The following is a 14,650-nucleotide window of genomic DNA, read 5'->3' on the forward strand; positions in this document are numbered from 1 at the left end:
GCCTAGCATGTTTCCTATTTTTGTGTGTTTGAAGAAGACAGTGAGTGAGAAGAAGAGAAAAAAGAATTTCTAAGTAGTGCGGTTTTGGTGTTTTGAACACTGCTGATATATAATCTGTTTTGTGTTATTTCAGCTCCAACTTTGAAGATGTTGTGTGAGTTAGTTGTTTTGGAACATAATTTGGATACAAGTCTGTTACCATTAGATATAAGGTATGTACATAACGCGTTTTAAATGTTTAAATAGATAGGTGAAATTCATTCTGTGCAGGTAAGCAAAAAGATATTTTAAAATATATTTGATGCACAACACTGAAGCATACTTTTAAATAATACTATTCTTCACATTGTTATTTATGGTTGCTGCCTCCCACACAACACACATGTATACATACATATATATAAATATATGTTTTATAATAAAGACCACAAGCCTTGCAAAATACAACCACCCAGAGTTTCCCTGATGGAATAGTTTATTCCATCATTTATCAAGATACACGACGGTTTGTTATAACTGCATTTGATGTGAAAGACGTTTGAATGAGAATATGGTATTAAGAAAAAACTGTGCAAATATCACAGGGGAAATAATAAACCCCTCAGCAAACATAACCAGTGTCTTATGGATACTCTCTCTCTCTCTCTCTTACTCTTTTACTTGTTTCAGTCATTTGACTGCGGCCATGCTGGAGCACCGCCTTTAGTCAAACAAATCGATCCCGGCACTTATTCTTTGTAAGCCCAGTACTTATTCTATCACTCTCTTTTGCCGAACCGCTAAGATACGGGTACGTAAACACACCAGCATCGGTTGTCAAGCAATGCTAGGGGGACAAACACAGACACACAAACATTCACACACACACACACACACACACACACACACATATATATATATACATATATACGACGGGCTTCTTTCAGTTTCCGTCTCACAAATCCACTCACAAGGCTTTGGTCGGCCCGAGGCTATAGTAGAAGACACTTGCCCAAGATGCCACGCAGTGGGACTGAACCCGGAACCATGTGGTTGGTAAGCAAGCTACTTACCACGCAGCCACTCCTGCGCATATCAAAATTATATAAACCAGACTGGAATGGTTTATGATGTGTCTGGTGGTTGTTCTTTAATTTCCATTAATATGCATTTTTAAAAATGCAGGCATAAAGAAAATGTCTTGTTTCTGGTATTCACACACTCATTGGAGGTTCTTAAGTTTTTTTAAAAGATACAATTTTTTCAAGGGAACATATCAAACATTACCTAACCTGTTAATATAGTGTTTGGTTTAGGAAAGATTTTCCATTTGATGTAGCACAGTTCTTGTCCTCAGGTTTCCAGATTAATGCTGAAAGGGTTGTTATATGTCCCTTCTCACAGTGTCTGATGGTTGAAAGATGGTTGTGGTACCTGGATTTATCTCTACATGTGCATCCAGGACAGGCCTGACTCACTGGTTGTTTATTGATATAGGCCTTTTTTAATAGGGGGGCATGAAAATGTGATTTTAGCCATGTGCCTATTAATCCTTTGTAGATGGGATGCGGTACTGATCGCATCAAAACACTGTAATCCAATTCTGCGCATGCATGCTGAAACTTCCACAGTAGCGTCACTATATATTTAAAGCTGTTGAATTTGTGCCAATTTATATGATTTACTTTCTAACTCATTTGACATGAGTTCTAAATTATTCTTACTTGGGCTGAAGTCATTGTGTTTAGTTTTTTTTCGTATTTCAAAGTTTGTTCTGCTGTCTTCTTTGAAAATGTGTAACTTTTGCATGGAATGTGTCAAATGATATATTGTAAATGTGCAACTTTTGCTTAAACTAAACCTGCTACACATGTTTAACCTGTTTGTGAAATCATGTAACCTTGTGTAATTATGTATATATTTTGGTAGTTTTGATTACATATAGATGTACATTTGTGAAATTGAATACATATACATCATCTTTGAAACTTAATGTAGAATAATGAGTGAATCATTGACTACCACATTGTACATATTAAAACTAATGAAACCTGTTTATTAATTAGGAAGTGCTAAATAATTTTATTTTCCTCTTATTTTTGGCAATTTTATGCACATTCTCATACTCTCATTAGCAACTTTCATCATGTGCATTTTGTAACATTACCTTCAATTGGAAAAAAAAATGAATATTCATGCATTCAAACCAAAATGTAATTGTCACAAAGCTTAGTAAAACACCTGTCATTATTGATGGTTTGAGTACTCTAGTTAATAAATATTGCTTTGTCATGTAAGATGACCTGTGGACTTGGCTGCCGGTTTGCCCTTAACAAATATATATGTATATATTTTACTGGTGAACCCGAAGAATAAAGTGTTATTTATTGTATGTAACATTATGCCAGTTATGTCAACTCTTACTGTCTGTTACAGGTGGGAACTGCGCGTCATGACAACCAACAATGTGATTACAAAGCCAAGCAACTCAACAGGCTAAGAACTCTACTTAACAGAAAGAAAGAAAAAAAGAAAGAAAAACCAAAATAGCAGGTGGATTTTCTCTCCAAGCAGTGGACATTGGAATTTTGGAAACAGCTGTAATTGTTTTATTTGTATTTTTTTAACTTTTTTTTTTAATGCTGTTGAGGAACTGATCAAATCTCTTGCCACAGTGAAGGAATTTTGGAAGAAGGTAACAATAAAAAGAAAACCGAAACAATATGGTAAATATGGTAAATACTTGGAAAAAAATAGGAAGAAACATGGAGTAGGGAAACGATGGGAGGCAATGCTGGATATTAAGAAAAGACTTGTGAATTTGATGGAAGAAAAAAAAAAGTTTCAGATAAAGAAATAACAACAACAAAGCCCAAATGTATTTGAAAGAGTTGACTTGTAAATTTGTTAGAGATGTAGAACTATTATTGTGGCAGTTTGGTTTAGGGTGCCATTTTAATGTGAAGGGGCAGGGACTGAACTCTGAAATCACACAAATATATACTTGCATGCACAACATGTGTGCATTCACATGTATGCATGCACATGTGCACTCTCTCTTTCTCTCTCTCTCACACACATACACTCAAACACATAAACATTACATACACACACATTTCACACACACATGCACACACACACACACGTGTGTATGTGTGTGTGTGTGCAAATTGTTTCCATCAGATTTGAGGCGTGATTAATTTAAAACATATGCAGACCTACCCCTTTCTTCTGTCTCTACATGTTTGTCTACATGCAATTGTATGTCTATATACATGTGAGAGAGAAAGAGAGAGAGAGTGAGAGACAAAGGGAATGTATGTGTGTGTGTATAATATATATGTGTGTGTGAATGTATGTATATATATATATATATATATATATATATATATATATATATTTTAAAGCATATAAGAAAGCTTTTATGTGTACATTCTTATGCATCTGTATACACATGCTTGCATGTTCACATAGACTTGCTTGTATTTATTAGCTATTCCAGCTAAAGGTGTGTGAGTGAGTGAGTGAAAGGGGAAACGAGGTTTGATTTAATACACTGTGATAAATGCTAAAGCACAACTGAACACAAAGCTCCTTCATCTCTATGCTCCTGATTTTTCTGCTAGAGTGCTTCTAACGAGAGCAGTCTTTTGTTTCTCCATTTCAGCTTGGTTTCTTATGCTTTTAAGATTTCAGTTTTAACTAATGGCTTCTTTCATCCCTTATAAGTCTACTCTATTCCCTTTCGACTAGCTTAGCTTCTCTCCTAACATTTTACTTGTCTTTCCCTTATTCTTTCCCATACTCTATTTCCTCTCCCTTCTTGTCTGCCTCTCTTTCTCTCTCTTGACTTTTTATTCTTGACCCCTCCCCTCTGTATTCTACATTGCAGAAGAAGAAACACTTCTGTAGATAATTTTGGTTGACTTTAGATGTTTGTAGTTCAGTGGTTTAGGTCAAAAGTTACTTCTGTATGTCAAGGTAATTCATCTAACCTAAACTGTTTCAGTAATTCACAACAATAGATCATCAATTGGTCAAATATAGACCATTGATATCAACTGGTCAAATAATAGAATATCACTTGGTCAAATAGAGATTATCAACTGGTTGAACAATATATCAGTTAATTGCTTAGACCATCAAGTGGTTAAACGTGATGTCATTAACACTTGATATTCTAATATTAGATGTTAGACCATTGAGTGGGCAAATGAGAGATAATTACTTGGTCAAATACACATTATCAAATGACTGGTCATCGCTTGTCAAATAGAGACTATCTGTTGGTCAAATGATCACTCATCAAGTGGTCAAACAATTGATAATCAAATGGGTTAAATGTTATATCAACTGGTCAATTGTTAGACCATCAATAGGTCGAATAATAAATCAAAAGTTGGTCAAGTATTTCTGTCTCTTATTTGGCCAGCTGGTAACCTTTCAATTCTCAGTGATTTGAACTGCTGCGACTGCTAGCTTATTCCTTTGCTGCTGCAGTTAAGACGAGACAGTTGATACCTCTCACTCACAATATAATCTTTGTATTCCAACAGAAAAACAAACTTGACCTTCATCTGCAATTAGTGAAGACCTAGAAGAGGGAATTAATATTTCTGCTTGAGGAATATGGTCACAGACGATTCCAAAGATCCACTTTGGTGACGGACAGTGCTAACAGTCATAAATGTTTAGCTACAAATTATTCACTCCCTGCTATCAAAAGCAGTTGATGAACTGCATTGGGCTTTATAATTTTTCGTTTCTTTTACCACCATTTACGATTTTTTTTTCATTTTATTTTCAAATCCACTTTTTTTTCATCCTTTATTTATCTCAAACTGCAACATTTTTTTTTTTTTGTTATTAAAAATTTAAAGAAACTTCTCTATATTTATTAAAGCTTTCTTTTTCTCTGTGCTGATTACTAAAGCCGTTTTTTTTCTTTCCTATTTGTTTTATTTTTATGCTAACAAATGTTTCTTTTTCATTTGAAATGGTCAGTAATGTTTCCTTTTTCTCTGCCTGTAATTCTCAGTCATGCTTTTCATTTCTCAATGTTTTTTGTTTTTATTTAAGAAAATTACTTCTGTGTGTTAATTACATTTATTAGCAGCTCTCTCTCTGTTCTCATGCTGTAACAACAACAACAACTGCTATGAATCTGTGCAGCACTCTTTATATCTTACTGCAGTCAGGCTTCACCTGCGCACCCCTGCTCAAAGTTGGTTGCTTTGTGGCAACCGCATATTACATAATGCGCCCACATTTTTTTGTTCCCATACATCATTCCATTGTATAATCAGGTGACATTTTTGAAAGAGGATTTCATATAGTAAAATGACCATTCTGCTTTTATTCAAATTGAAAACTGGTGTATTTGAAGTATGCGTGTGTGTGCGTGTGTGTATATATATATGTGTGTGTGTGTGTGTGTGTGTATGTATGTGTGTATCTTTCTTTCCCTCTGACTAACTATTGATGTGTGTGCAGTTGTGTGTTGCTCCTCTTGTGTTTCAATCTCTGTAAATATGTATAAGTGGATTATTTTCTAAGTTACTTCATATCTACTTTGTTTTCTGTGCCTGTTTTGGTGAAACACAGATTTGAGGTTTTTAAAAGGGTTCATCTTGTTTCACTTTTTAATGGTATTGCTAATAAAGATGACTCGAAAGTAATTCTTGTCATTCTCATCAACCAGTCAGTGTTGTTTTTTGTCTTACATCATTAAGTTTATTTGATAATAAGTAATTTATATGTCAGAGTTTGAACTCAACATTGCAAGACAGCATCGAACTTTTAAATTATATCATGTATAACATCTCTCTTCTTTATAGCAATGAGCTGTAGCACCCGACATCTCTTTCTCTCTCTACACACACAGACTCATAAATGTATGTACATATACAAGGGGTACTGAAAAGTACCTGACTTTAGGTAAAAGAGAATTCAGGAGGATCAGTTAATTATGATTTTATTCAACATATTCCCCTCTCAGATTCACACACCTATTGCAGCAGTCCTTCAGTTTTTCTAAGCCCTATAAAAGAACTTAGAAGGTTGGGCCTCCAATCAGGCCTTTCATGATACCTTAAAGCCAGGAACCTTTCAACACCTCCTTGTACATATTAATCTACCTTAGAGTAACCCATATGGAGGAAGTAGTTGATGTTATGCTGGTACATTTACAGACACTTAAACGAAATACGAGATGGCATCAAAAAATTCCCAGACTAGTTTAATAAAAAAATAACAGGTTTTAGCATTGTCTCCTTTGAAATAGTCACCTTGCACAGCAATACACCGGTACCCCCATGCCTGTCACTTTTGGAATCCAGTCTGGAAGATGTTTTTCATAAGTGAGTTGAGGACCTGCAATTTGCTCCAGATCTCAACAATGGTGTTAGAACAATGACCTTTGAGTTGCATTTTCATCTTGGGGAAGAGATGGAAGTTTGCAGGTGCTAAACCTGGTGAATAGGGCAACTGCGGAAGCAATAGGATATTAATATTCAGAAGTATCAGATATTTACATATACATACATATATATATATATATACTCTACTCTTTACTCTTTTACTTGTTTCAGTCAGTTGACTGCGGCCATGCTGGAGCACCGCCTTTAGTCAAGCAACTCGACCCCGGGGCTTATTCTTTGTAAGCCCAGTACTTATTCTATTGGTCTCTTGCCGAACTGCTAAGTGACGAGGACATAAACACACCAGCATCGGTTGTCAAGCAATGCTAGGGGGACAAACACAGACACACAAACATACACGCACACACACACACACACATATATATATATATAATATATATATATATATATATATATACCATGTGGTTGGTAAGCAAGCTACTTACCACACAGCCACTCCTGCGCTGGTTTTGGTGAGATGTTGGTTTTAGTGAGAAACTCGCTAGTGTGGGGTGCTCGGTGACGGTGTATATTGTTGCGAAGAATCCAATTTTTCACCCTCCACAGATCCTGTCACTTTTGCCAAATGACCTCCTTCAAATGCTTCCAAATATCACAGTTGAACTCTTGATTGATTGTCTGACTCTGGGGGATGAATTCTCAATGTCAAAAAACAAATGAGCATGCTCTTGATTGAGCTGTGGCTCTGTTGTGCCATTTGAAACGCCCGTGCCACTTGAAACATTATGCACAATGTACTGCATCATTGTAAGCTTGCTGAAGCATGCTCAGCATCTCTGTAGCTAACTTCACAAGTTTAATGCTTAATTTCATGGCTTTTTGTTCCAACTTCCTATCTATGACATAAACTGCAGATTACAGCATACATGTAATAACAAAAGACACAAATTTCACAACTTGCACAATAAACACACTGATGTCACTTGGCACACTGCCTCACAAAGATCACTGCTAGCATTCACTGCACACACAACTGTATGCTGCCACCTATTGGTGCGCTGCAGAACTAGTCTGGTAACTTTTTGATACCACCTAGTATACTGGGGGTAGTTAACCCTTTAGCATTTAAACCATCCATATCCAACCCAAATGTTCTACCTGTTTTATGTTCAGACTGGTCAGATCCAGCATCTTGCACTTATCTTACAATGTCATTCTGAAAATGTACAGTCATATCATTCAAATCTCAAAGCTGCAAGGTAATGTAAGATTAATTCAAAACGTTATGAATAAAAAATAAGCATTACATTTGACAAAGTTATCTGAATGCTAAAGGGTTAATAATTACATCTCTGAATAAGCATGAACACACACACATGTAATCACTTTATGTCTGCTTTCTATGCTGGCATGGATTGGACAAATATGGCTCAAGTTATTATTGGGCACCACACCCTCATAAGTTGGAGGATCACACCTTGCTTGTACATTGTATTTTGAATTGGTTTCTATGGCTTAATGCCCTGTCTATATATATATATATAAGAATTTTTTGCTTAATAAAATAAAAAAAACCAAGGCTATATATATATCTTATTACTCAAAATATTCTTATATACACATGATGACATAGAACCAATGTTGAACCCTTTATTCGCAATATTACCGAATGTGGAACTTAACTATGGTCTGTCTATAGCACTTATTCAGCATTACCTGACACCTTTGGGTCTCAATGACACCATTATCTCTTATAACCTCAACTTCTCACTATATCATCATCATCATCATCATTTAGCATCTGCTTTCCATGCTAGCATGGGTTGGACGGTTCAACTGGGGTCTCGGAAGCCAGAAGGCTGCGCCAGGCCCAGTCTGATCTGGCAGTGTTTCTACGGCTGGATGCCCTTCCTAATGCCAACCACTCCGTGAGTGTTGTGGGTGCTTTTTACGTGCCACCTGCACAGGTGCCAGACGAGGCTGGTATATATATATATATATATATATATTTCAGTATGTGTGTATGTAGGTATATATATATATATATATATATAATATACATACACCTACATAGACAAAACAGGCTTTCTTGCAGTTTCTGTCTACCAATTTCACAGTAGACATCAATTATTGTAGAAGATGCTCTCAAAAGGTACTACACAGTAGGACTGAACCTAAAAACCAAGAAATTGCTAACTTTTTAACCACAGAGCTATGCCTACACATTGATACAGTTAAAAATAAGTTATATTGAAAAATTAATCAAATGAAAACAAGTATCAACACAAAAAGACCTCTTGAAGTTTTCATAAGTGTTTGTCCATCTGTCTGCTTTTTATCAATCATTATTGGAGCTTCATGGAATTTTGGGAGGGCATTAGTTGACTGCATCAACTCCTGGTCCTTAGGTGATAGTTATTTTATTAACCCTGAAAGGTTTAACCCTTTAGTGTTCAGATTAATCTGTTAAATGTAATACTTTTTTCACTCAAATTATTTTCAATTAATCATACATTATCTTATAGCTTTGAAGTTTCAATGGTGTGATAGTTTAATCTTAGAATGTCAATGTAGGTTAGGTGTGAGGGGCTAGATATAGCCAGTTTGAATGTAAAACATGTAGGATATTTGGGCTGGATATGGCCGGCTTAAACACTAAAGGGTTAAAGGTAAAGTTGACCTTAACAGGATTTGAACTTGGAATGCTAAAATCCAGATGCTGAAACTTTATTGCTTTTGCTAGTCTTCTGCTTTGAGTTTTATATAATATCATGATGATATATCTTAAGGGATGAATGCTGTAATATGGAAGCATAGTCTTTGTGGACTGAGTTTCTTGTTAGATTTCAATTCTCATGAATATTTACATTCTTAAAGCTCTTCGAAAAGGCTTCAGCATCACAAAATTTAAATTCTGTCATTCAATGTGTGAGACAACTTTGCTACAGAATCATAATAATCTCTATATATATAAAGCTGAAGTTGTCTGTGTGTGTGCGGCAGGTTTGGTAGGCTTCAACTAACACTATCTTCTCTGAGACCCTGCGGCACAAGTTGACCAAAATTGAGAGTATGATAGAAGAAGGCTTGTTCTTCCTTCCGTAAAAGAAAAAATTCAAATCGGACCATGTTAACACCAAAAGTTATTTACATCAAAAAGGTGCTTTTTCTATGAAAATCCCCATTTTTTACGATTTTTTGACTGCTGTGTCGCAATTTTTCAGTGTATTTCAACCAGAAAAATGTTCACTTAAAGAGAATAACAAACTACATAATGCAAAATTTTTACTTTTCAAAAATTCCAATTCTAAAGGGTCGAAAAGAATTAAGTGCAACTAAAAAAACAAACCCGAGCAACGCCGGGGCTATACTGCTAGTTTTTTTTTATATAAACAACAATCATAGCATGATTTTAAGTCTTTGATAAACAGTGTAAACCATTTTAAGTCTTCTGATCGGTTCCTGTCAAACCATCCGACTCATGTCAGCATGGAAAACAGACGTTAAATGGTGATGATGACGAGGATCGAAGCAGAGTTTAATGTCTCAAGATGCTGTTGGAGTTGAACATAACAAACGGTAGGCATGATATATTGTATTCTTGACTAAATTTATCTACGCGAGGAACGGACATCGATTTATTGAACAAGGAAAGATAACTACAATAAAGTATCATCTCATCTGCTCTGTTGAACTTTTTAAAACTAGACATTATGTACCGGCTTTATTAGTCATTACGTCTGAAATTTCATCAGAGTGAAAATACTGTACTGCTTTTGGAGGGACAGAATGGTCCCTATGCAGCGCTGCAATTTAATATAAAATCTATAGTAAATTTTAGCGTGGCCCATAAGCCACGCTACGATATCTTGGTACAGTATGTGAAAAATATTCCTTTTTTAAGAGGTAACTGTTTTACAAAAATATCAGAATGAGAACTCAATAGAATATTCGTACAAGCCTGACACAGTATTAAATAATTTATTTTTGACATTAAAAATGCCAAAACTAATTGTTTCACCATTAGGCACAAGGAAATTACCTATGTCTTCTCTAAGGAGAAGTAAAAAAAACGCTGAAAATGAACTCAAATTTGTGTCGCAACAAAATTTATTTACATTGAAGGGAAGTAACTCTGTTAACTAAGGGAGACAAGTATAGTGACTGGTGCAACTATTTTCCCTAACACTAATTGTAAACGGATGTCACGAGTGGCACAGTTTCCCGTAAAAATCGAATAATATTGGTTTCAAATTTTAGCACAATGTCAGCAGTTTCAGGGGAGAGGATATGTCGATTACATCGACTCCAAGATAGAAATTCTCACCAAACTGGAACAACACATCAATGTATTCCTTTTGGGTGACGTTAACTTCTCCAGTGTGTGGTGGCCGAGGGCCAGATGCTCTCAGGAATAAAACACCACCAGCTGGCACAGGCAGAGTCCCGGCTCCACCTTCTCAATACTTCTTTCATGGAGCAGATTGTGCTGCAATCAACTAGGGCAAATTATATACTGGATCTCTGCTTCACAAACAACAAGGACATTATCCATGGTGTCAGAGTGATGCCGACACTGGTCTCGGATCACAATATGGTGCAGCTGTTTATGTGTGGACCAGAAACCCCTGCAGACATGCAGCCTATGCGAAGCACCCAAAGTCTCTCCAAACTAAATTTTCATAAAGCAAATTGGAAATTGATTGGAAGAGAGTTCATCAAACAGGATTGGCCTAAATGTCTCTCCACACCAGACATTGACATAAAGCAAGCATTTAATGTCGATAAAACAAACCATATATGACAAATCTGTCCCATTGTGCAGGGGTTAACATACACAAAAACAGGATCCCTAGGAAAAGGAAGATTCTTATGAGACGACGGACAAAGATTGTGAACCGTCTGAGCAAGCACCCCAAAAGTAGTGGGAAGTCTCACCTGCAGAGAGCGTTATTGGAGATTGAAAAAAGTCAAGTCTGCATCAGTCTCATGAGAAGGAGAGAGCAGATAAAAAAAGCTTTGGTTATAGAAAATATCAAGTTGAACCTCAAAGTTTTTAAGTATGCCAAAGAAGCGGCCTCAGTGCGTCGGAGGGTGGGTGGTACACCTCTTCCGGGGAGATGGCTCCCTCAGAGGAAACCCCATGATGATAAGTGAAATACTGAACGAACAGTTCCAAAGTGTGTTCACTACACCTCTGGGATACAGGCAAATGAACAAACCAGCAGAATTCGTTGCCACTTTACCTGTAACCAAAAGAGACGAAAATTGAGTACATCAACATTGAGGAAAAAGATGTAGCGCTGGCCATGGGTGGGGGTAGATGTGGACTCAGCTGCTTGCCCTGGTGGATTTTTAGCGGTCCTTCTCGTGTTGTGCTGGCGGGCCCTTGATGAACCACTGCAGCTTCTTTTTCAGAGCTTTCTTGTGGATGGTAGACTTCCGGATGAGCTGAAGGAGGGGATAGCGTGCTCTATCTGTCGGGCAGGAGGCAGAGCAGATGCTAAAAGCTATAGGGCTATCTCTCAGACTTCGCACATCAGCAAAGTCATGGAATGAATGGTCTGCAGGAAGCTAATCACGTTCCTTGAGGAAATGACTTGCTGACTGGCGCTCAGCATGGATTTCGACCAGGTGGAAGCTGTCTAACACAGCCCTTGCAGTACTGCAACTGGGTGTTGAGACAGCTGCGAAATGATTCAAGTGTGGATGTGATATATTTTGACTTTGCAGAAGACTTTGATAAAGTCGACAGCGGTATGATATGTCACAAACTGCGTGGTCTTGGTGTGGGCAGAAAACTTAGAGAGTGGCTGCACGACTTTCTGAAGGATAGACGTCGGGCAGTAGTGGCCAGCGGAGCTACCTCCGGGGAGATACAAGTGGTGAGTGGTGGTATATATATATGCATATATGTATATATATATATGTATATATATATGTATATATATATACATATATATATGTATATATATGTATATATATATATGTATATATATATACATATACATATATGTATATATATATGTATATATATTCATATACATATATGTATATATATATATGTATATTATATATATATATATGTAATATATATGTATAATTATATACATATATATATGTATATATATGTATATATAATATGTATATATATATGTATATATATACATATATATATATCTGTATATATATACATATATATATATTATATATATATACATATATGTATATATATATATGTATATATATATATATGTATATATATATATATATGTATATATATATAGTATATATATATGTATATATATGTATATATATAATATAGTATATTATATATCTTATATATATATATGTTATATATATGAGTATATATATATATATATGTATATAAATATTATATATATATGTATATATATTATATTATGTATATATATATTATATTATATATATGTATATATATATATATGTATATATATACTATATATATATATATATATATTATATATATATATGTATATATATATATGTATATATATATGTATATATATATATATGTATATATATATGTATGTATATATATATGTATGTATATATATATGTATGTATATATATATATGTATATATAAGGTATATATATATATATGTAGGTATCTATAATGTATATATATATATTATTCTATATATGTATATATATATATATATTATATATATATGTATGTATATATATATATGTATATATATATGTATAATATATATAATATATATATATCTATATAATATTATGTATATCTATCTGTATATATATATGTATATATATATATATGTATATATATAGTATATATATATATATTGTATATATATATGTAATATATATATATATGTATATATTATGTATATATATATTATATGTATTATATATGTCTATATATTATATAGTAATATATATGTATATATGTATATATATATATATATTTATAATAAGATTAACTCGTATACGAGTGGGTATATATGAAGTTTGAAAATGCTGGCTATATTAGACAAATTTTAATTTAACATGTTTCGGTTCTTGAAATGACGAACCTTATAAAAAAAATATATATAATAAAGAGAGTCCATGCTATATGTTTAAAGAGTATGATGTAATAGTTCATAATTGTGACATATATTCAATAGAGTCAAATATAAAAATTCATATATAATATTCAATAGAGTCAAATATAAAAATTCATATTAATATTCAATAGAGTCAAATATAAAAATTCATATATAGAAAAAGAGAGTCCATGCTATATGTTTAAAGAGTATGATGTAGTAGTTCATAATTGTGACATACATTCAATAGAATCAAAAATAAGAAATTCATGTTCTTGGAAAGCGAGGAGTTCATTTTAGATTTTACCTTGGTTCCAATGGGAGCAACAGTAATGATTTTTGGTCGGTGTCTGCTCGCATAATTTTGGTGAATTTTGTGATTGTTGGATTTATATCAGCTCAGCTAAGCTGTGGTCACTTGCACTTTTCACTGACGTCATATAGTTCCAAACCAATCAAAACCCAGTCCTCAACGAATATAGTGAAAAGACTCCTAACTGTATCCTGTTAGGAAACCAACCAAGCGGAACGACAGTGTTGGCAACGGAAGAAATACGTCATCATTTTTTTGACGAAACGAATCGAAATTGATTTGACCCATGACTGTATCCTGTTAGGTGGCTAGTCCCAGCAGAACGAGACGTCATCAATGTTTTGACCAATCAGAATCGGGTCTGACCCATAGCTGTATCGTGTGGGGAAACCGACCAAGCAGGGTGACAATAGCTTGACCACTGAGGTAATACGTCATCAGTTTTTTGACGAATCAGGATTAGATCTGCTCGTAGAGAAAGAGATCTTTTTATAAATTTTTCCTTCCCTTTTTTCTTTCCCCTTTTTCTTTTTCTTTTTCTTCTTTCTTTTTTCTTTTTTCTTTTCTTCTCCCCTTTTTTCTTTTTTCTTTTCCTTTTTTCTTTTTTTTTTTTCCTTTTTCTTTTTTTTCTTTTTCCCTTTCCTTTTCTCTTTTCTTCTCTTTCCTTTCCTTTCTTTTCTTTGCTCCACAAAAATTCCTTCAGCCTTTAGAAGTCTAACTTAGCAGTCTTGTGAAAAGAACAGTAATGTGGCAAATACCTTATCATATAGCATGAAATGATCCCACCTCATGTGGATTAACCATGGATAAATTCATCGTCTGTGAGTATGAAATTCCTCCTCATATCTCTGGAAATTTACATCTACACTACGGATTAATTCACCTT

General features: G+C 34.4%; 1 protein-coding gene across 3 annotated transcripts in view; it reads left to right on the forward strand.

The window, feature by feature from the left end:
• Positions 1–4,052, forward strand: part of LOC115212845 (kelch domain-containing protein 3) — a 112,761-nt gene extending 108,709 nt beyond the window's left edge. For all 3 annotated transcript variants that reach the window (XM_036504116.1, XM_029781620.2, XM_036504117.1), the window contains 2 exons: positions 134–212; positions 2,416–4,052. In XM_036504116.1, coding sequence (XP_036360009.1) covers positions 134–212; positions 2,416–2,479 — 143 coding nt within the window. In that variant the 3' untranslated portion in view covers positions 2,480–4,052. The remainder of the gene's footprint in view (positions 1–133; positions 213–2,415) is intronic.
• The last annotated feature ends 10,598 nt before the right edge of the window (positions 4,053–14,650 follow it).

Source organism: Octopus sinensis, linkage group LG6 (genome assembly GCF_006345805.1).
Source record: "Octopus sinensis linkage group LG6, ASM634580v1, whole genome shotgun sequence".
Classification (NCBI taxonomy): domain Eukaryota; kingdom Metazoa; phylum Mollusca; class Cephalopoda; order Octopoda; family Octopodidae; genus Octopus; species Octopus sinensis.